Consider the following 22,121-nt stretch of genomic DNA (forward strand, 5'->3'; position numbering starts at 1 on the left):
TAGAATTTCATCGGAATGATGTCTTTGATTATTTTTTATAAGAAAAACACGATTAAAATCAAAGAATTCACTCAATTAGAAATTGAATGTATTAAAAATGATAATTATTCTTTATTTGTATCTTTATTAGATAATATAAAGTCAAGATTTTATATAAATATCATTAATGAAACAGCAAAAATTGGTAATATTTTTTAGTGAAATATTTTATGAATGATTGTAAACTTCAAAAGAAAACTTTAACTTGTGCAACAGAGTCAGGAAATTTCGAATTAATGAAATTTATTCTTAAACAAAAAGGAATTGATATTAATGCTAAAAATATTTATTTGTTTTATTTATAATTTATTTTAATAATTTGGTATTTCAAAATAATATTTGGAAATTATTTAAATTATTTTATACAGCACTTATGATAGCATCTTCAAATGGTCATACAGAAATAGTTAAATTACTTCTTGAACAAAAAGGAATTGATATTAATGCTAAAGATATTTATTAGTTTTATTTAATATTTATTTTAATAATTTTTTATTTCAAAATAATATTTGGAAATTATTTAAATCATTTTATACAGCACTTATTTTAGCATCTTCAAATGGTTATACAGAAATAGTTAAATTACTTCTTGAACAAAAAGGTATTGATATTAATGCTAAAGATATTTATTAGTTTTATTGAAAATTTATTTTAATAATTTCTTATTTCAAAATAATATTTGGAAATTATTTAAATTATTTTATACAGCACTTATGATAGCATCTTCAAATGGTTATACAGAAATAGTTAAATTACTTCTTGAGCACCAAGAAATTTCTAGATAGTTATTAAATGAATAAGCAATTGCTTCTAAATAAAATATCGAATTTTAATTACCACATTTGGAACATTTGAAATAAAAACGCATACATCTGAAGATGATCACATTATAGCCAATATAAGGACTATCTTTAGTTTGTGCTTTGTTTCGTGCATACCTACATTACATGTATATACACTATTTTTAAATAAGTTGTAGAACGATAAAAATGGTCGTTGCATATCGGCTTTATTTACATAAGTCAAATGCCACAAGGAAAAACAAAAAGATAAGCATTTAAAAGATTATTGGAAGGTGGAAAGAAAACAGAAGACATAATAACAGTTCTTCATGTTTCAAAACAATTTCTGAAGTTCGCCAATAAATCCAAAATAATCCTCAAGAACCAACAAAAGATTGTTCAGGAAATAATAAATAAGACAGAAGAAAGAACATCAGATCCAAGCCTTTTTCATGCAATAAATCGGTAGCATTCAAAAAGTTGACACGTCACTTTTTTCGATATAAAAATTAATATCAAGAATTGATATTAAGAGAAATTAAATTTTAATGAAAGGTTCAAACTCCCCCATTATCCCATGAAGCATCAACCCCTAGTGGTAATGCAAGTTCAGTGCATTTTTGACACGATTTTCAAAACGAAAATTTCAAAATTTGATTTTTACTTCAAAGAAATTTTTACTCATTTTTGGAATTTGTTTGGATGCATGTTAGCTAACATGTAAATTGAGTGCGATTCTCATTATCAGGTTTGTAAATTCCATAAAAGATCTCGGCGCTTCCTGGTTTATATTCATTTCCAAATTCTTCCGTTGTTATTATATCAATAAAATGGGTAATTCAGATTTTTCTACCAAATGTGGATGATCAACTATTCTAAACATAATATAACTTTTCTTTTTCGGGTGATTATTCCACCAACCATTATATAATCATTTATGCATTATTCACCAACATCTTTTGGTGAAAGAATTCCTTCAGATGACATATTTTCAACCTCTGATATTTCATTATCATATTTGTGATGCTTATAAATAAATCTTGCAATTAAATGCCTTTCATTTTCAATGCATAAACGAAATCGATTGATCATTGATTTGATTAGATTGTTGGTTATGTTTTGATCGATCTTCTGTTAATATTTCTTTTATTTGATCCCAATGATCTCTCATTCTGTCATTAATCTTTAATTTTGATATCGATCATAAATTTTCTATTGGCGATAAATGGACTTTTAGACATTTCATTGTATTTGATGCATTATGGCATGGTGCCCCATCTTGTTGAGAATGGACTTTGCTTCATTTTGATTTAATATCTTCTATTATATTGTTTCTCTTCAACATTTCAACATATCCTTTTGAATCAACATTTTTCTTTATAAATATCAATGGTGTTCTATAATTGTAACCTATTCCCGTACAAACCATTATAGATTTATTAAACTTCGCTTCTTCTGCAAAGCCACATTAATTAAAAACACCTCTTCTGATCCACCTTCTTGAATGATCAGGGGATGAAGAAAACCTTAACTCATTTGCGATTATTACTTCACAGTTACAATCTATATAATTTTCTAGCAAAATTCAATTTTTTTCTTAATATGCATATCTGTCAAAACAGGTTTTTTCATTGGTGTTGTGAAATTAAATCCCAATTTGTGCCTTATTTGATCGACAGATCTTCATGAAATATTAATATTATATGTCGACAAAATGTTTTGGGATATACAAATTGAAGATTCAGTTGGGTCTTTTATTTTATTGACATATACCAGCTGTTGATTCAACGCCTAAAATTTTTGTAGGCCTTTCCCATCTTAAGTGGTGATGGGGAATTATTGGTTTTCTTATCCTCATTACTAACGCGAGAAATTATAGAGTATTACACATGCAATTCGATTGAGATATCTCTGTATGTTTTTCCATACTTGAGTTTTTCGGGGATCAAGTCCTCAATTGTGCATTTTCGCTTCGCTTCAGAAAAAAATTGCGCCAAAAATTGAATCAATAAAAAGACAGGAGCACGATATGTTTTTAAAAAGTTAGTTTAGATCTTTCAAGTGATCATCTTTCAACTTGATCATCTTTCAAATTCTAATTTATAAATGATTTATTTTTTCAAATACAAAAAAATTGATCGTATCATCCTACCGACATTTTGCCTTAAGATTATATTAATTCTTATTTTTAAAAATTAAGATTTTAATATATCATAAATGAATTTCGAGAGATACAAAAATTAATATTGTAAAAATTATATATAAATTATATGATATAAAATTGGAAAAAATTTCATAACACATAGAGAAATTATTGAATAATTCATTATCCATTATAAATCTTAATCTTTTTTTCCTTTCTCAATGTTAATTTAGCTTTTTAAGAAAAATCATATTGTAATGCAAAAATAAGTGCTCTATTAAATAATTTATTCATCAACATTATCTCATTTTTATTTAACAGAAAAAGTTTTTACAGAAGATAAAATTTCTATTTTCCTGCTAATCACTCCAATAATTATTTGATTTTTAAGATAATTTATTCACTTAATAAATTCCAAATATCATTTTTTTTACAAAACATTATAATTAATTATATCGATATAATATTTTTTGTTTCTGCTTCCCATTGACTCATTAGCCTATTTGTACCAGAGTGTTGTTCAAGTGATCCCTCACCACACTCGAAAACCAAAACTTTTCCATCACTACATCCCACGATCAATGTTCCAGGAAAGCTTTCATCCCATTTTACTTTCACTGCGTTTAATGCATCGAACGTTATTAATGGTTCCGAGAAGCTTTTATACAAATCCAATATTGCAACTCTATCAACGAGCGCTAGTGCGACAACGGAAGGGAAACTTGCCGACCATGCGACATCTTTTATTTGTGAGTTAATAATTTTGGTTGATTTCAATGGGTCTTTCGATACACTATTATGCATACACAATGTCTCATCGATACCAACAGAAAGAAATAGCCCCGGAGCAAGAGGACATATCGAAATAGAAAGAACTGGTCCTGTGTGACCCGTATGAAATTGTCTTTCCCGTGCAACAAGAGAAGATTCAAATGGAAGTGGAATTCTTACAATTGCTCCACTTTCAAGTCCAACTAACGCATCAGTCGTGTTTGGTATGACTGAAAGACATATAATGGACCCGTCCTTCTCAGAAACACGAAGAGTTGTACACTGCTCAAGAAACTTTGTCCGCGAGTTCCGCCCTTTAAGTGTCCAAACACACATCAAACCGCCAATCGACGCTGAAACAAGAGCAAGAACAGTCTGTCTATCAGAGAGCCAATCAAGGGAAACAATCTCATCAACGTGAGTTTCGCCGAGTTTAGTTTGCGCCCATTTATCGTTGTTTCGAATTATTGTGATTTCCCCCGTATGATGTCCAACAGAAATAATGGCTGGATAATGTGGATGGAACTTTATGGAAGTAACACATGCTTCAAGAGGAATTTGATGTTTGGTAGAACTAACTGTGGAGAGAAGATATAATTGTGAATTATGCCTGCAAAATCCATAATGATTTTGAAGCTTAAGACCAACAGCAACAGTGGAACCTGTGCAGTTGCAATCAAGAGATGTAACAGTGTATTGAGGATTTGTATCAAATTGATTTTTAAGATTAATGCTTTGGTGGGTGGACTTCTTCTCAAGATATTGATATGCTGATGTAGGAGTTAACTCTTTTAAAACAATTGGTTCAACTTTGCGGAGAAATTTGTAAAGATCTTTTTCATTAACATTGATTGTTTCATAGCGAGGTGCTGAATAATTAATTCCCTTGTCTTCTCTGGAATTTGATGATGTTTCTTCATCAACTTTAGACGAAATTAAATCATCTGACGTTTGAACTTCAACTGTTTTAAATTTTTTCTTTGAAGAAACTCCAACAGCTCCAGAGTCAAATGAAACTGTATCTTGTGAATTATCATTAAAAGTTCTTGAAGACATATTTTTGTAATTTTTTCCTTATTAACGTTTTTTTGGCTTAAACGTTCGCTATCTTTTATGTGTTTTATCAAACTACAAACATGAACAAATCGTAATTATTTAGAAATAAACGCATGCTTCAGCACGATGACATGATTTTAAACTTTTATGAAGAATTTAATAACACTAATTTTTATTACAAATTTATTATTTAATAACATTTCCATAAACAGGAATTTTCATTTCTCCTTGATTTGAAATCAATAAGAAATACGTGTCTATTTCACCGATTTTCTTTGGTTCAATTTCCAACTTAATCTTAAGTTTAAGTCCTGGTGCCACTATTCCAGGCACTGTTAGAACTCTAACAGAAGTATTTTTTGGCTTTGAGAAGCTATATTTTAAAGGTGCTTTTCCTATATTTGTTAATATGAATTGTGCATGTGCTTTTTTTCCTAATTTTACATCACCAAAATCAACATAATCTTGTTTTGATGTTGTCTGTGGTCGTGATACCTCAGTTTTATAAAATCCTAAATCAGCTGGTCTTCTTGGAGAAATAATCATTTTTGTTGGTCTGAATGATACAGGATCTTTTGGAGGTTTATCCATTCTAACATTAGGGTCAGGCATATCATAAAGCTTTGCACTCTTTGGGATTGGCTTTGGGAGACATTTTTTACATTCTGGAAGAACAACGAATTCGGATTCGGGCGATAGCCAATAATTCAATGGTTTATTGCGCTTGACGAAGTTCATTTGACTTTGAGCGATTTGTAGTCTTGGCTCAGGTGTAAGCACTGGAACTCGAATAATTTCAGGAGGTTCTACTTTAGGGTTTATTTCCTCTAAGTAAACTTTTTCATTTTCTTTCATTATTTGTTGTATTTTTTCTCTCAGATCATGAAAAAACAGATTAAATTCTATTTGATCCGATAAAATTTGATTTACATCTTCTTTTGCTTCATCCAAATTTCTTTTTCTTCTCGAAGAAGATTTTGGTATTTGTAATTTCCGCAATATATTATTACGTGTAATTTTATCAATAAAATCATGTTTTAAATATGCTTTATTATTATTTAATGTTTTTATATCATGAGTCGTAATTATATTAAACTTTTGATTTAATAATATAAATTCTTTATTCTTTTGTGTTAAATTTCGTGTTTTGTTCATAAAGAAATTCTCATGAACAAATTCTGTTGATGATAAATCAGAACGAACAGCAAAGAATCTTGGCGTCAAGTCAGAAAGAATTAAATTCATTTGTTGTTCATTCATTGTATCTTTAAATGGCTGAATTTTACCCCATTTAGATTCGACAAAATTTGTTTTTCTCTTTGGATTTAAATTTGCTAATATACCAAACGATTGTACACCTGATTTATTAGCGAAAAATATTTTTTCATTTGATTTAATTTGACAACAATCAAATGTTAATGAAAGAGTTTTATCATTCTTTAAATTCATATCAATTATTTTATTTTTATATTCTATTAATGAATCGTTAACAGAAATTTTTTGTTTATCTAAAACAAATTTATATTTATTAAAAGAAAAAATATATTCATTAGATTTATATGTAATAATTGGAAAATTATAAATTTCATATGTACAATAATTTTTATATTGATGAATTTTAATATTATCTGTAATTATTATTGTTCTACTTTCATCTTTATTAATATAAATATGTATATATTCATCATCGCGAATAATTTGTTTTGTTTTTGTATCGAAATTTTTTACTAAAATTTGTTTTGTTTTTGTGTATTCTAAATTATTTGTTCCTTTAATACATGTATCACCATTTAAGTCAATCCAAATCCATTTATTTTGATCATATTTTCCAATTTCTCCTTTTTTAGTAATTATAATTTTTATTTCATTTATTTCACATATGAAATTTCCATTACTTATTATATATTTTTTATTATTTGATGTCAAATTTAAGTTTATAAAATTATATACAAGTGAAAAATTATTTATTAAAATAGTAAAATCATTTTCTTTAAAATATAAATTCATTTTTGGATCTTTAATATAAACATTAATTGAATCTTTTGTCGATTGAATTTTTTTGTTTTTTAATGTAATTTCATATGAAAAAGAATATAACTCATTAATTATACTTCTTTTTATATTAACTCTAATTCCATTCTCAATATAATATGGATAATTGTATTCAATTGTTTTGTTATATTTCATTGGAAGTTTATAAAAATGTTTTTCTGTTTCTAATTGCTTTAAAAAAGATGGAAATATTTGGTCAACATCAAAATTCGTTGTCAAGACAAAATTTCGTTGTTTTTTATCATTTTCTGTTTTTTCTGGTTCTTTCATACTCATAAAATCTGTGGCGCCTTCGCTTGTTGGAGGCATAAAAAATGTTACTTTTGGCCTACCAACAAATCTGGTGATTGATGGAATTACTAAAATCCATAATACACCAGCAGGTTCTTCCAAAAATGTATCAAAAATGTAATTGTCTTTATCAATTTCTTTTAAGGCTTCTGTGATATGTTTATACTCGATGGTATATTGGAATAATTTCCACTCATTAAAATTTGATGGGTATCCAAGTTTCATTTTTTTGTTCAAATTGGAGATCATTAGCTCATATCTATGGCCTGCTGAAGCACGAAAATTTTCAAAATCATGGTAAAATTTAAATAATAATTTCGAAATTTTATAGTTTTCTTCTTTTAATTTCCATTTTACAATTGGATATAGTATCCAATAATATTGTTCAGCAACTTTATTATAATAGGTAAATGGTTTTCCTGTATTTGTGTAAATGTAAGTTTTGTGAAGATTTGAGCGGCCGTTTAAAAATATTTTGTCTATCGGTGACGGTTTTGATCGGACACTAACGGTTTCCCAATTATTGGATTGAAGGTAACACAACATATTTTTAATGGGACTTTCGTCATTTTGCTTATGAAACTCTTCTAAATCAGCCATGCACTGTAAAATCTGTGGGATTATATGGAAAGTTGAATTGCCAATTGAATTGAAATATCTATTTCTACAATCAGTAATGAGTGAAATATAATGCTGAAGTGATTTCCAAGCTTCGTTAGTTGTTGCTACATTCTCGATTTCACTAAAAACAATTGATGGATCACATGTGGATTGTAATGAATTCCATCTTAGAGGAGGAAATGTGTTTGCATTAAAGATCGAATCAAGTTCGCTTCCTTTGATGAAAGTCTTTTTGGATATTTGTTTCGAGCGACGAATAATTGGTTCTTCTTTATTTATCTCGTTTGATTGCTTATGTACTGCGATAAACGCTGATATGTTAATCACTTTGCACATTCGTTTGAGTTGTTTTGGAACATAGGGAAATCCAATAATACAAAATACAATGTCTGCTTTTCCTTCATAAAGTTGATTTTCCTCAGTAACGCGAGTTGCAGCTAATGACGAGTTACCTCGAGTTTGCTTTTTTTCTAACATCATTTGGATTTTCTTTTTATGATCCCTAACTTTTGAAATTTCTGTTTCGATTTTTCCGGAAATTCCTTTAACTATACTATGAGTTTGATGCTTTTTTCCCCCTTTGAATGATCTTCCTGATGACTCAAGATAATCGTTTGCATTGATAGGAATAAAAGTTTTTTTTGAATTTGTTTTTGCATAATCAATAAAATCTTGGATTCCGAAAGCAGGGTGAACAACATCTAAAGTGAAAACAAATGCACGAATTAATGTTTCTTCGCACATCTCTTTCTAAACGGCAATCCCATTGTAAAATATACGTTAGCAAATTCATGGTAAACTCACTTTCAAACAGCAAATCCACAGCGTCAATTTCACCACAAATCAAATCACAACTCAAATTTCTCTATAATCAAACAGCAGCTTGCACCAAATTCGCATTCACCAGCAGCCACATAGTACTTACGCCACAAATATAATCACACAAACTTCTATAACCAAATTCACATTCACACAGTACTTACGCCACAAATATAATCACTCAAACTTCTATAACCAAATTCACATTCACACAGTACTTACGCCACAAATATAATCACACAAACTTCTATAACCAAATTCACATTCACACAGTACTTACGCCACAAATATAATCACACAAACTTCTATAACCAAATTCACATTCACACAGTACTTACGCCACAAATATAATCACTCAAACTTCTATAACCAAATTCACATTCACACAGTACTTACGCCACAAATATAATCACTCAAACTTCTATAACCAAATTCGCACAGCCACAGCGTCAATTTCACAGATCGAATCACTCAAACTTCTCTTTACTTTCACTATATGCCGCAATTTGCTCTTTTCGAGCTGAGAGAAACTAAAAACGTATAAACGTATAACAAATTTCTATTTATTCATTAACAAATTTTACTTTAAAGTTCTGTACATATGTTCGTCGTCCATTGTCATTTTCTTCTCTTTCTTTTTCTTTCTGTCCTTGTCCGTCCTCATTATCGGCAGCGTGTGCGCGTAGTTCTTTTTGGTATATCTGAATCCGATGAACGCCATATTAATTATTTGGTTTTGTTCTATTTCGGGCGTATCTTCGCGTGGGACAAACTCGTCGAAGTTCGAAGTGTCCCAATCGCCGTTTAACTTTGGGACTATTGGCGGTACCATTTCCCGAATATGATCGAAATCGATTCCCTCAAAAAACGGGTGTTCTTTGATTTGTTCGTAGTTAAACCGATATTCCTTCGAACATAACAACCTTTGGATCAACTTAATTGCGTTTAAGCTGACATTTGTATTTGCTGGAAATTTCAAAGTTTCTCTCCACTTGACAATATTTATCGCAGTTTCGCGTGCTGTGTTAGCCATGAATGGCGGAGACCCGAACAATACTTCATATAATATGATACCGAAACTCCAATAGTCCACACTTTGGTCATATGGCTTCTTCAGGAGTATTTCAGGAGCAATATAATCCGGTGTTCCGACTGTCGAATATAATGCCTTCCGTTGGTTCATTGAATCCTTCCGTAAAAAGATGTCATTCGCGTACTTAACGTGCTGCATGTACGTATCGGGATAACCGTCGGATTTTGCCGATAGACCAAAGTCGGTTAGTTTGATGTGCCCTGTTTTTGTGAACAACAAATTGTCGGGTTTAATGTCGCGGTGAATGAAACCAGACTCATGTACGCTATGTATTGCTAACAATGTTTCCGCCAAATAAAATCGTGCTTCTGATTCAGTTAGGGTACCACGTTTGATTAACAAATTCATCATATCTCCACCAGGTAAATATTCCATAACAAAATATAAGTGATTTTCATCTTGGAATGAATGAATTAATTCAACAATCCATGGATTAGTATTTGTATCTGATGATGTTAAAACATCTCTCTCGGATATGGTGTTGTAGATTTGTTTCTTCGCGACAAGTTCACTTTTTTTTAATATCTTCATCGCATAATGATTCTTTGTAATTATGTCTTTCACTAGCCAAACATCAGCAAACGCACCACGTCCAATCTGTCGGATACGTCGGAATTGATCTTGACTAAGTTTCCTTCGTTGCTCCCTAAGAATATTTGACATCTTCTCCGCATATTCAATCTGTGATAGGCTGTTGTTGCTACGATTATCTGTCTGTTGTAAAGATTTACTTTTTTCTTCGTTCTCTTTGATGAGATTTTCATAATATGTTTCTATGAAATGTTTCACAAGCTCCACTTTGACTAACGTCTCTCGAGATGGATGAAACGGATCCGTTGAGACAGTAACCGGACCATGTTGAAGGATATTTTCTTGGTTAAATCGCCCAAAGAGTTGATCAAACCAAGTCATCAGATCTGTAAAATTAAACGGTTATTGGATTTGAGTGGTTAAATGGTCAGTGCAAATTTTTGAATTGTTTTAGTTTTTGAATGTAATATTTTACGATAAGTGGCAGAAAGAAAATAGAATTGAAACAAAGAGCGAAAACAAAGTGAAAATAATTTCAATTGTACTGTTTTTCGAAAACTGTACTTTGAAGTAACACAAATTCTAATTCAAGATTTCATAAAAAATTAAAATATAATTTTGAAATTGAAATTAATAAGTTAAAATGCAAATTGATATTTATAAATATTATATTTTTAAAGCGCCTTTTAAGTAAAATTTATGAAAATGTAAAAATTAATTGATTTGATAATTTTGAAATAATTTATTTGATTTTTTAAAAAATGTATAATTTTGTATTTAATTTGTTATAAATAATTATTCAATTCACTAACAACATTTTATAATATTTGAAATTATAATGATTTCTGATTTTGAATTATCACATGTAAATCAATTTCGATATTAATTTAATTTGATTCATTTTGCGTAACATCGAATTTAATCCAATTTTTCTAATAACAATACATATAATCATCAAACACATAAATAAAATTAAATGTTTTTTTTGCCCTTTCCGCCTGACATGATTTCCTCTGAAATATTGAATGCCCGTCAAAATTGAATGCAAAATTTTTGATTTGAATGTCAAACGGCATCACCAAAAGCATTTGGGACCACTTCACATCAATGAAAGCAGGAAGGCCAACATACCACGTCAAAGCAAAGTGGATCTCCGTGTGTAATCAGGACGGCACGTCATCGTATTACGAGCTCGACAACAAAGGAAATTTGACCGACATCAAATTATTGAAAAGCAAGAATAAGGTCAGAAGCCAAAATGCCATCACGCACGCAACCAGCATGCCATGCATCGCAAAGACATCGCTCCCAATGAAGACAGAACCATCACAAATCACCCCGATATTTAACGAGAATTCAGAAGAAGTTGAAATCGACCTCCTCGAGGACTTCTTTTTTTCAAATGATTTCAACGCGTTCGAAGAGAGTTATTTCTGACTTTTCAATTCTTTGATACCGATATAAAATGTTTGTTAATAAAGTCAGTAATATGTTTCATTGAGCTCACCGTACGTTGGGCCGTATTTGATTTTACTCGGAATCGGTATCTTTAATCCTAACATTGATGAACAATTTGCATAATTTGTTATTTGATTTAACAACTCATTAAATTCATTAGCATCAGACATAACTTCTGTTTGGAATAACCATTCGTCATGTAATTGTAATAATGGTTCAATTTCATTGATGTTATCTAAAATATGAATCAACGCAAACTTAACAAAATCTGCTGCGCTTCCTTGGATTAATGTATTGATGGCAATTCTTTGATCTCGTTTTCGTTCGAATGATGAATTACTTTTAATGTTTGGTAATATTCTTCTTTTCCCACATAACGTTTTAACATATCCATCTTTCGTAACTTGAGAAGTAATTTTTTCAACAAATTTTTTGATGTTTGGAAATGTCTTTAATAAAGAACTTAATTTTTGCCCTTTTTCATTTCCATCTTTTGTCCAACTTTTTCCATATATTGTTGCATACACAGCTTGTTTAGCTTCTTTTCTTTGTTCTTTAGTAACTTCATTAATGTCATTCAAATTATATATCAGCATAGCAATATGTGAATGAACATCGATTTGTAAATTATTACATAGTTCTGTTAATTTATTATCTTCGACATAATGTGCTAAGATACGTAATTCAAGTTGTGAATAATCTAATGATATTAATATATAATTAGAATTAATTGGAAAAAATAATTTTCGTATATTAATTTCAGTGTTTGTTGGAATGTTTTGAAGATTCGGTGACGTTATCGATATTCGTCCTGTTGATGTTGAACAAGGATGGAAAAATGGATGTAAATTACAATCATTGTCACAATATTCATTGAAGTTTAACCAATTCGATGATATTTTTTGTAATGTTCGATATCGTAATATTAATGGTATTATTGGATGTTGAATCTTTGATATGAATTGAAAACTTGTTGGAGCAAAGTTACGATGATGTGTAATGACTTGATGACGACTATTAATTGATATTGGATTATTCTTTTGTAAGAACTCATTTGGAATTTGTAAATGTAATGTATTAAATAATATATTACTAACTTCATATGGTGATAATATATTAAATTCTTCTTTTGAGATTTTATAGATTTCATTCCGTAATTCCATTAGTTGTCTTTCTATGTCTTCTTTTATTATTAATGATTCAGTGACATTATATGATAATGATTTTAAATGCATTTGCCCAAGTATCCGAATATGTTTCATTTCGATTAAATTTATCCATTTTAATGAATTGTTTTTTTGGATTTCGTCATATATGGAAATGAATATATTAAACCATTGTTGAATATTATTAGTGTTTGTAATACTAGAAATTGGATATATGACTTCCGATTTTTGATATGATTCTGTGTTATTAAACCATACGCCAATGATTGGGTCAAAAAATTCAATATTGGAACAAAAATCTGGTTCCATAGAAAAAACCCATGAAGAATTCGGTAAAAAATGGATACATGTTTCATCAAATAATACATTAGTTAAATAAGGATCCATATTTATAGGCTCTACTTCATTTTCTAAATGAAATCTAATTTGTGTTATTGTTTCAATTGGTTGAATTTTAGGCACTTTGTTATATTCTAAGTTTGAAATAGAATCATTAGATATAATTTCCCATATTATTTTCCCAGAAAAAATTCGATTTTCATCATCAGACAAAAATTGAATATCTTCAAAATTATGTGAACTAGAATCTAATGGCGGAATCGGGCCTTCCCATTCAGGAAATGCAAATCTAAACAAAGTTTCGTATGGAAACTCTTTTGTCATTTGATTTGATGTTACAACATCAAAGTGCATTCAAAAATTCAATTATTTACATGGGGCACCCCATTTAATCAAATCAATTTTTTAATTATGTGAACGAAGAACTTGTGTTAAGGAGTGAACACCCCCATACATTGCCGTCATTTCACTTAAGTCAGCGTAAACAATGTTGCCATTAAAACCATGACTTTTAAGTGTTCTTTCAACTTCAGGATTAATTGCAAGAATCTTAACATGTCCATAAACATCTCTACCAAGTTGTAAGTTATTCATGAAATAATCTTTTTGTTGATCAAGTGAAGCCATTACAATTGTATATCCTTGATTTCTTAACCATTTACCAAATGGCATCTGCAATTCTTGAACATATTGACCATCTCTTCTAACAAACTCATGAACAATACGTATGTACCTTGGATCATCTTGTGCAACTTTGTCTAAACAAATACAAACTTGATCATCAAGTGGTGAGAAAATCGTATCAAGATGAGTTCTTTGACTACTAAGATCTCGTACATCTTCAACAATGACAAATCGTTCTGTACCAACCAAATCTTCGCGCATTAATTGTCTTGCAGCAACCATATTTGTACGTAATCCAACTCCGAGTAAAGCTAATTCTCTACCAAGAGGAATGAAGTCACCTCCTTCAAGTACGCCTGGTGTATATATTTGTCCAATTGGTGTTATTCCAAGTTGATTCCATACATGTTTCATCAATATGTTTTCGAAAGAACGTTGTGGAGCTGCAAAGCGACCCATGACAACTCCTTTTGCGGTAGTAATTTGTTGATCTCTAGTAAACATAAAATTAGAAAGTGGAGATACTGGAATCGTTGTTGCACTAAATCCTGTACTTGATTGATCTATTTTGATTGTTACTGTTGGGTGTAACATGAGTAAGTCAATGAGATTATCTTTGTTAAGTTTTGAGAGAGAATAGTCAAAATAATTTCGTGACATCTTCTTTGAAAGATTATCTAATTTAGCGTTAGGAGAAATCTCAAACTTACAATCTGCTGAGTCAAGAAGTAAGGACCTTAATTTTTCTTCTGACATTTGAGATAATATTTCACGTACAGTCCATACTCTAGCACCAGATTCTTTTGCAAGAAGAGCGCACATCTTCTTATGCGATTCAATAACACGTTCTGGACTAGGAGGTGATTGATAAAGGAAAGCATCAAGATGAAAAGGAAATCGTTCAGCTAATGAAGGGCAATGAGCGACTATATCTGTTGGCGTATCGAACACCGACACTTGGTGCGTGCTTCCGACCTGTAGAATCTTCCTTGCTATTCCTCTTGAGTGTGAAATGCTTTTAAGCATTCTAACAATTGAGATAAACCCTTTAAATTGTTTTATCGTTTTATTTATCGTCCAATGAACCGTTAAGAGTGACCTCACAAACCGAAAATGTCATTTCATTTACAACTAATTTACTGATTTCGACAAATATGCGCATTAATTTATTTTCAACATAAATCTTATCAAGCACTTAATTTGATAATTATGCTTTATTTTTCATAATTCAACAAATCTTTATTTAGTACAACTGCCATTTTTCATGTTCAAACATCAAATTTAATGAAGAAAATTTCGAAATTTTATAATTTTGGCACCTCCTGTGAAAGGTTTTTATTTTTTATTGGAAATTTTCACATTTAAAAAACATATAAATAAATAGAAAACAGAATTCATTTACTTTTTCATTAAGATTTTCAGTATAAATTCAATCAAAGTGCACTTTGTTTTTCATAGTTCTTTATTTGCCACTTTTCATGATCTACAACAAATTTATTGCAGAAAATTCCAAAATTTTATAATTTTCGTGCATCCTGTAAAATATTTTTATGTTTCCACATTTAAAATAAAAAAATAAATCGAAGACAGAATTCATTTACTTTTTGTTTATTATTAGTTAAATAGAATTCTTGCCGAGTGCACTGTTGTTTCCAACAACTGATATTCTTTTGATTGTTTTTGGATCAATTGCAGCGCCAACTTTTGAGTTTGTGCCTTATTTCCAGAGCCTTTTTTAATGAAGAACGCCGATTTATTTGCGTTATTTTTGACGTCTTCTATTTGTTCATTTGTATGTTGTTTCAAAGAATCGAACCAATGCAATGTATCGAACACCTCATCCTGTGCCAACAACTTTAATATGTAAGCGATTCCAAGTGGGAAACCATCATCGCTATAAGATGAGTTCTTATTTTCGATCATTGCCTTATCTTTTAATTGCATTATATGATCGATATAAGACAAAGTCAATGATGGAATTATTGCAAAGAAGTTATGTAAATGTGTATTATTCTTATCACGGAAAGGACCAGCGAATACATCGACGAGCATCTTAAAGAAGCTATCATTACTATTGAACAATTCCTTTAACTTTCCGACAATCGAATCAAGTCGTTTAGTTGCATCCATTGTAGCATCTGGTAATTGGACTTCTTTAGCAAATTCATAAAATGATAAACTTTCATCTTCATCATATACAAAATCATTCGCCTTATTTAAGTATCGTGTTCCACCATTTTTAACCATACGAACAAATCCTAATGCATTCCCGATCTCTGTAATTAACACACGGAACTTATCTAATGGCGATGGACTTTGTGCATTTTCTGCAAATCGTTTCATATCAGTAACAAATTTCTCTGCTCGTTTATAAGGCCATAAACCATTGACTTCTTCTTTATGTGTTTCGAACCAAGAAATATCATTAATTAATCGACTTTTAACATTTTCATCGAATAAAAACTTCGAAAATATATTAAATTTCGTTCTTAAAAAGCGATACGTGAAATCAACAGTTGTATTCATTATACCTATACCATGAGATCTATATGAAGAAAAGATATGAGGAATACCTACAATTGATATATAATGTGAACCTTCAGCACGTTGAATAAAGACTTGTGAATTTAAGTCATAATTATAACATGAAACAAAGACATTAATATTACGCATGATCTCTAATACATCAATATCTTGTTGCATCATAGAGCCTGGTAAATGACAATCTAAAACATTAATTCCATATAATTCATTGGCCATATTTGCCATCTCTGTATATGTTTCCCAAACTTGTGGTGATACTGAAGTCTCTTTATAAAATGTTTGCGTGAAATAATAACTTGCTTCATATTGGATATCTATAAATCGTGTCATTATACGGAATGGTGGAATTGTTAAGAATTTATCGAAATCAGAAAATTGTTTCTTTAATGGATTTCGTTCTGATACTGATAAATGTTCATGTGTATGAAAACGTAATTCTGTTTCAATTTGACTTAAGATTGGTGATATGAATTCTTTTCGTATCATTTCAATGAATATTTTCTCAAATGTTAAATATAATTCATTATTCTTCTTAACCATATCTGCAACATCATTCATTGCTTGCGCTAAAAAGATAATACGTCTTGGAGCTGATATAATTGCCTTTAAAAAGTATCGGAAGTTATCAATGGAATCAATTAAATATGAACAATTACATGCATCATCAATATATTCATTACAATTTTGTAACAAATTAATCTTTCGTAAGTTTTGGATGATATCATTACGTGTAAAACCTAATCCATTTAATGGCTTCGATGAAAACAAATCAGAAATAATTTCTAAACATGGTGCACTATATGAACTTGATATAAATCGTACACAATGATATGCAAGTTTTGTTAAATTACTTGCGCGTGATCGAATTGATCGATATTGTTTCTTTTTCATAGTTTGTGCAGTACTTTTAAGTTGTGTATGAAATATTTGGACAATAGTATCAACAACTTTTGGTAAGTTATGTGATATAGCTGATTGATTTAAGAAGAACGTATGTTGTACCGCTTTTAATAACTCAATCATTCTACCAATATGTTCAATGCTTGTTTTACCTATTGGTTTATCAAATGATTGATGTAAATCAGCTGTACGACATATAGAACTACGTATGAAATAACATAACTCAATTCCTTCAATGATATTGTTTTGACATCGACTTTGCCAACTACTAAACATTGTAAATAACTTCATACATAATTGTCCTAATGTTGAATTAGTGGCATTAAGTTGTTGTAATAACTTTTGGTTTGATGATTTATGTTCATTAACACCTATAACTTGTAATAATAATTTTGTCATATTCTCTCTCATATACATTATTTGTGAGAATAATGCATAATGATATAACTTTACGATTGGTATGATTTGATATGTTGAAAAGATATTTGAGATGATCTTTGGTTTAATGTTAGGTTTAAATAATGTTAAAAAATGTAATAATAATGTAATATCACAAATCTCATCATCATGCTCACAAAATTCAACATTCTTTGATCGCTTGGTATAAAAGATAATTTCATTTTCTAAATAACGTTCAAGCATTTGAGAAAATAATTTCGGTGCGATAGGAATAAACTTCTCAATTGCATTGAAAAATAATTGAAGTAAATCCCCGCCAAAAACAATTCGATGAATTTGATTAATGATCGGCTCAGCATATGATAAGTCATCTTCAGTAACGCCAAAGCCAGACGGATCTTTGCGTATCGTAATCATCATCTTCCGATATTCTGTCCATCCAGTAATTAATGTAGGATTTTCATTAATTAATGTTGTAAGAATATATAATAATTTAAGAAAACGACCAAGCGCTGAAAAAGCAGATGAGAGGACAGTAGACTGGAAATAATCATTGTATAATGGATTCTCAGGTGAATATAAAAATAAGATGTATTCAATAAATCGTTGACCAACTGAAAAGTATTCGGGTAAGAAACTGGCTAACGATTTAAGCATTGGAAGGATCTTCGAAGTGAGTTCTTCTAATTGACCAGCAGGAATATCACAATCATTGTTCATAAGACTATCATGTGGTGGAACAATTGGTTCTGCTGTTTCACCAAAAACAGAGATCTCTGAGTAGTACTCTTCCTTGGCCTTCTTCTCGGCTTTGTTGATATAATCAATAAACTGGGTTAATAATTTGATTGGATATATGATATCATCATCATGTTCTTCGAAAAATTGATCAATAGTTCTCTCAGTTGGATATGGGTAGTGAAGACTTACAGGTGAGGAAGAAACACCCCATGTACGGCAAGGGTTTTGATCAATAGCTTCATATAAATTTTCAAGTTTTTCGGAAAATTGGGTTAAAAATGTGGATAAATCCTCACGTACATTTTGGGAAACTTTGGTAAATGATTCTTTCTCGATGACAGGAAAGAGAAATTCCCATTGAGTTGTAGTAGTCTCTGAAGAGATTGGAAGAGGTGATGGGATTGGTACATCAGCTGGAACTTCTGGTGGTGGTGGTTCTACTGGTGCTTCGGGTTGTTCTACTGGTTCCTCAGGTTGCTCTGTTGGTGTTTCCGGTTGATCCATCGTTACGAAGTGCGGTTAACCTCAGAAAAATTCAGATAAACAATAAAGGAGAAAAAGATTAACTCAGGTTGCATCATAACGAAGTTAAGAATATAATTCAAATAAAATGACTGGAGACAAATCAAATCATATGATATGTTTTAATCATTAATGGTAAAAATCTTATTTCTTTACGTAAAAAAATCAGATTTCTTATTTTGCTAAAAAGTGACAATATTTCCAAAAATGAACTTGTAACCCATTGTGTGGTTATGATTTTTCTAAAATATTATAATATCTTATCTAAATTAATCATCAAAAAATTACTTGGTTAATGAATTTTAAAATATATTTCATAACGTTGAAATTACCAATTGAAGAAGCTGAAATTATTGCAGGTTCAAAACAAACAAATAAATTCCAAACATTACATAGAAATATAACATATATAAAATAAACTTTAAAATAAAACAAAAAATATTAGTAGCTTTAATATCTATTTTAATTTTTTCAATTAAATACTTGAAAAACTCAAAATTTCTTGAATAAATGGAATTATATAAAATATCTTTTGGTAATTGTTTTGTATGATAAAAATATAAAAACAAATACAAATTACCAATTTTTGCCGATTCATTTAATAAATCATCATTATATATTAAACCATTATCTATTAAAAATGCTAAAATTTCATAATTATAATATATTATACATTTCTTTCCATATTTATTAATATCTTCAGGTTTAAATATATTTGGCTTATTCTCAAATAGATATCTAATTATATCATTTCGATGATATTCTATACATACTTCAATCGAATCATTAAAATCAACTTTTTCTTGTTCACATAAATGAATTATCCCAAGATTTCCACCAGCAGCTGCATAAGGGCCTGTTGAACTTACATCAGAACCATTTAATAATAAATATTTAAAACATTTAATAGATCCAAAAAAAGCTGCATAATCTGCTAATGAAATTGGCTTTTCATTGACTAATGAAAATCGTTCATATAATGATGGATCAATCTTTTGATTAAAATCAAATTCATTTTGCGATGTCATTTCTTGAAGTTTTTCAATGTTATCATTTCGAATTACTTTCGCTAATTCATTGGGATTTACACCTTCATGTATTAATTGTTTATGTAATGCCCAATTGTCTTTTCTTAAGTTTTCAATTTTTCGACTATAGTCACCATATTTTTCATAATGTTCATCTGTTAAATAATGTACAAAATAACATGTTTTTAATGATTTGACATTTATGGGATCAATCATCTTTTCTTCTATCATCGCCTCTAAAAGATATCGTGATTCTTGTGGCTTATAAGCAAAATTTAGTGTGGAAAGAATATCATCCCTAAAATCAAATACAATGTTTTTCTTTTCTTGAATGGATTTTAAAAAAGTTATCAGAACATTTGGTACTCCCTTTTGTGAAAAGAAGGAAGAAAATACTAATTGACATATAACATGAATAAATGTTTGTGGATTTTCATCATCAAAAATATTCAAAATATTTTCAACTGAAGCTTCAATATTTGATTCACACAAATTATAGATTATGCTTTGTAGTGTTTCAAGGGTAGATAAATATTTTATATTATTTGTTTTCATTTGATGAAAATTTTGTGTTTTGGCTTGGTGGTTCAATTGAATGCTATTGCACTGAAAAAGACCAAACCGATGGCCGTTTATTAATTTGTCTCAACAAATAAAAATCATTTTCCATTTTTGTTTTTCATGAAATTTTAAATGAAATACTAATTCATTAATAGTTTGCACTAATTTTTTGAAATTAATTTCATTGCATCAAAAAAATATTTTGAAACATTAATGTCAACAAATTTTCATCACTAACATCATAAAAATAAGGTTTACATATAATTTCGTGCTTTCTGGGGTAAGCGGTGCTTTTATTTTACATATATAAACGATGTAATTTGATTCTCTCCATGTGCAAATAACATCTTTTTATATTGAATGAACTTTTCTCACTCTCTTTATTAATTAAAAACAAGTCTTATTGGAATTGTGAAAAAATCATGATTATTATTTTATTCAAAATATAAAAATATTTGTATATCCTAAATTAGTATTACAAATTACTCCTTTTTGTTTGGATGTTCCTCTTCTTTTTGTAATCGCCAAGGATTTCTAGAGAAAGCTTCTTGTCTCCATCATAGAGTGGAGCCGCCAGTGCTTGATCAGCTGCAGCTTCACTAAAGAAAACAACAATTGCTGATCCAGTAAATATCCTATCTCCATCATCATTTAGTGTATATTGGAATATTATACTTTCTGGCTCTTCTGCCTCAGCTATAAAGATGTCATAAAGATTATCGACAGTTATATCTTTGTTTAAACCACATACTCTAACAGATCGAAATTTCCTCCTAACATCTTTTGAATATGGTACTTTAGATCTAATTCTTTGATTGTTCATATCAACTTCAAGGAAATGTGAATGTGAGCATGCTAACAAAAGATCATCTGAAGTGATACCAATTTGTTTGATTCGTTTGCAATTCATAAAAACATTAACATTAACATAACGGTCTTTGGTTTTTAAAACTTGTTCTCGCATAAATTCATCATTATCAAGATTTGTGTTACAAAGATAAAATTCAATCTGGTCCTTAGCTGATTGCATTATGTCTGTCATTTCAAAGTCATCGCTTTTACCTTCTGCTTCTTTGTCTAAAGCGAAAAGTGATCCAAGTCTCTTTATCATTTTTTTTCTTTTTTTCACTTCACTTTTGAATTTTTTTTTAAATTGCTTAAATAAATCGAGAAAAACAAACGAGACCTAATTTTAGTATTATTGGAAGAAAAGATTTTCTCAATAATACAAAAATTACAAATACGAAATACTTATCAACACCCTATTGTCGACAAAAAATTTTCCTCTAGGCCTTTATCGCAAAATGATATGCTCCAAGAGGTTTAAAATCAAAATAACACAAAATAAAAGCAACAACGAATATATCACATCAAAATCTTCAAGTTAATTAATTGCTGAATTTAATAAACCACGTATAATGTATAACACTAAAAAATTAACATGGAATCAAAAAAAATTCAGCAAGCTGAAAAAAGCATCCAATTTACGATAGGTAAAAAGTATACTAAAGATTTAAAGAAACTTAAAGAAACATATATACAAAGGTCAAATCAATCAGATGGCCTTCAATTTAATATTGTTAAAATGCGTGAAGAAGTAACTCGATTTGAAATAGAATGGAATACAGACGAAGCGACCAA

General features: G+C 29.6%; 6 protein-coding genes across 6 annotated transcripts; 1 reads left to right on the top strand and 5 right to left on the bottom strand.

Moving 5' to 3' along the window:
- Positions 1-3,414: 3,414 nt before the first annotated feature.
- Positions 3,415-4,791, bottom strand: GO595_009451 (WD repeat-containing protein 34; the record flags this gene model as incomplete). Its single annotated transcript, XM_067923138.1, has 1 exon — positions 3,415-4,791. The coding sequence occupies one exon, from the start codon at positions 4,789-4,791 to the stop codon at positions 3,415-3,417; it is 1,377 nt and encodes a 458-aa protein (XP_067770453.1).
- Positions 4,792-4,977: 186 nt separating this feature from the next.
- Positions 4,978-5,646, bottom strand: GO595_009452 (uncharacterized protein; the record flags this gene model as incomplete). The annotated part of the gene is made up of 1 exon (XM_067923139.1): positions 4,978-5,646. The coding sequence occupies one exon, from the start codon at positions 5,644-5,646 to the stop codon at positions 4,978-4,980; it is 669 nt and encodes a 222-aa protein (XP_067770454.1).
- Positions 5,647-9,154: 3,508 nt separating this feature from the next.
- GO595_009453 (AGC family protein kinase) lies at positions 9,155-10,579 on the bottom strand (the record flags this gene model as incomplete). Its single annotated transcript, XM_067923140.1, has 1 exon — positions 9,155-10,579. One exon carries the CDS (start codon positions 10,577-10,579, stop codon positions 9,155-9,157), a length of 1,425 nt encoding a protein of 474 aa, XP_067770455.1.
- A 726-nt stretch (positions 10,580-11,305) lies between these two features.
- On the top strand, positions 11,306-11,635 carry GO595_009454 (uncharacterized protein; the record flags this gene model as incomplete). Its single annotated transcript, XM_067923141.1, has 1 exon — positions 11,306-11,635. The coding sequence occupies one exon, from the start codon at positions 11,306-11,308 to the stop codon at positions 11,633-11,635; it is 330 nt and encodes a 109-aa protein (XP_067770456.1).
- A 1,931-nt stretch (positions 11,636-13,566) lies between these two features.
- On the bottom strand, positions 13,567-18,873 carry GO595_009455 (WASH complex subunit 7; the record flags this gene model as incomplete). The annotated part of the gene is made up of 2 exons (XM_067923142.1): positions 13,567-14,752; positions 15,533-18,873. The coding sequence occupies 2 exons, from the start codon at positions 18,871-18,873 to the stop codon at positions 13,567-13,569; spliced, it is 4,527 nt and encodes a 1,508-aa protein (XP_067770457.1).
- Positions 18,874-20,955: 2,082 nt separating this feature from the next.
- Positions 20,956-21,591, bottom strand: GO595_009456 (La domain containing protein; the record flags this gene model as incomplete). Its single annotated transcript, XM_067923143.1, has 1 exon — positions 20,956-21,591. The coding sequence occupies one exon, from the start codon at positions 21,589-21,591 to the stop codon at positions 20,956-20,958; it is 636 nt and encodes a 211-aa protein (XP_067770458.1).
- Positions 21,592-22,121: the final 530 nt, after the last annotated feature.

Source organism: Histomonas meleagridis (genome assembly GCF_020186115.1).
Source record: "Histomonas meleagridis strain 2922-C6/04-10x chromosome Unknown contig_9, whole genome shotgun sequence".
In the NCBI taxonomy this organism is placed as follows: domain Eukaryota; phylum Parabasalia; order Tritrichomonadida; family Dientamoebidae; genus Histomonas; species Histomonas meleagridis.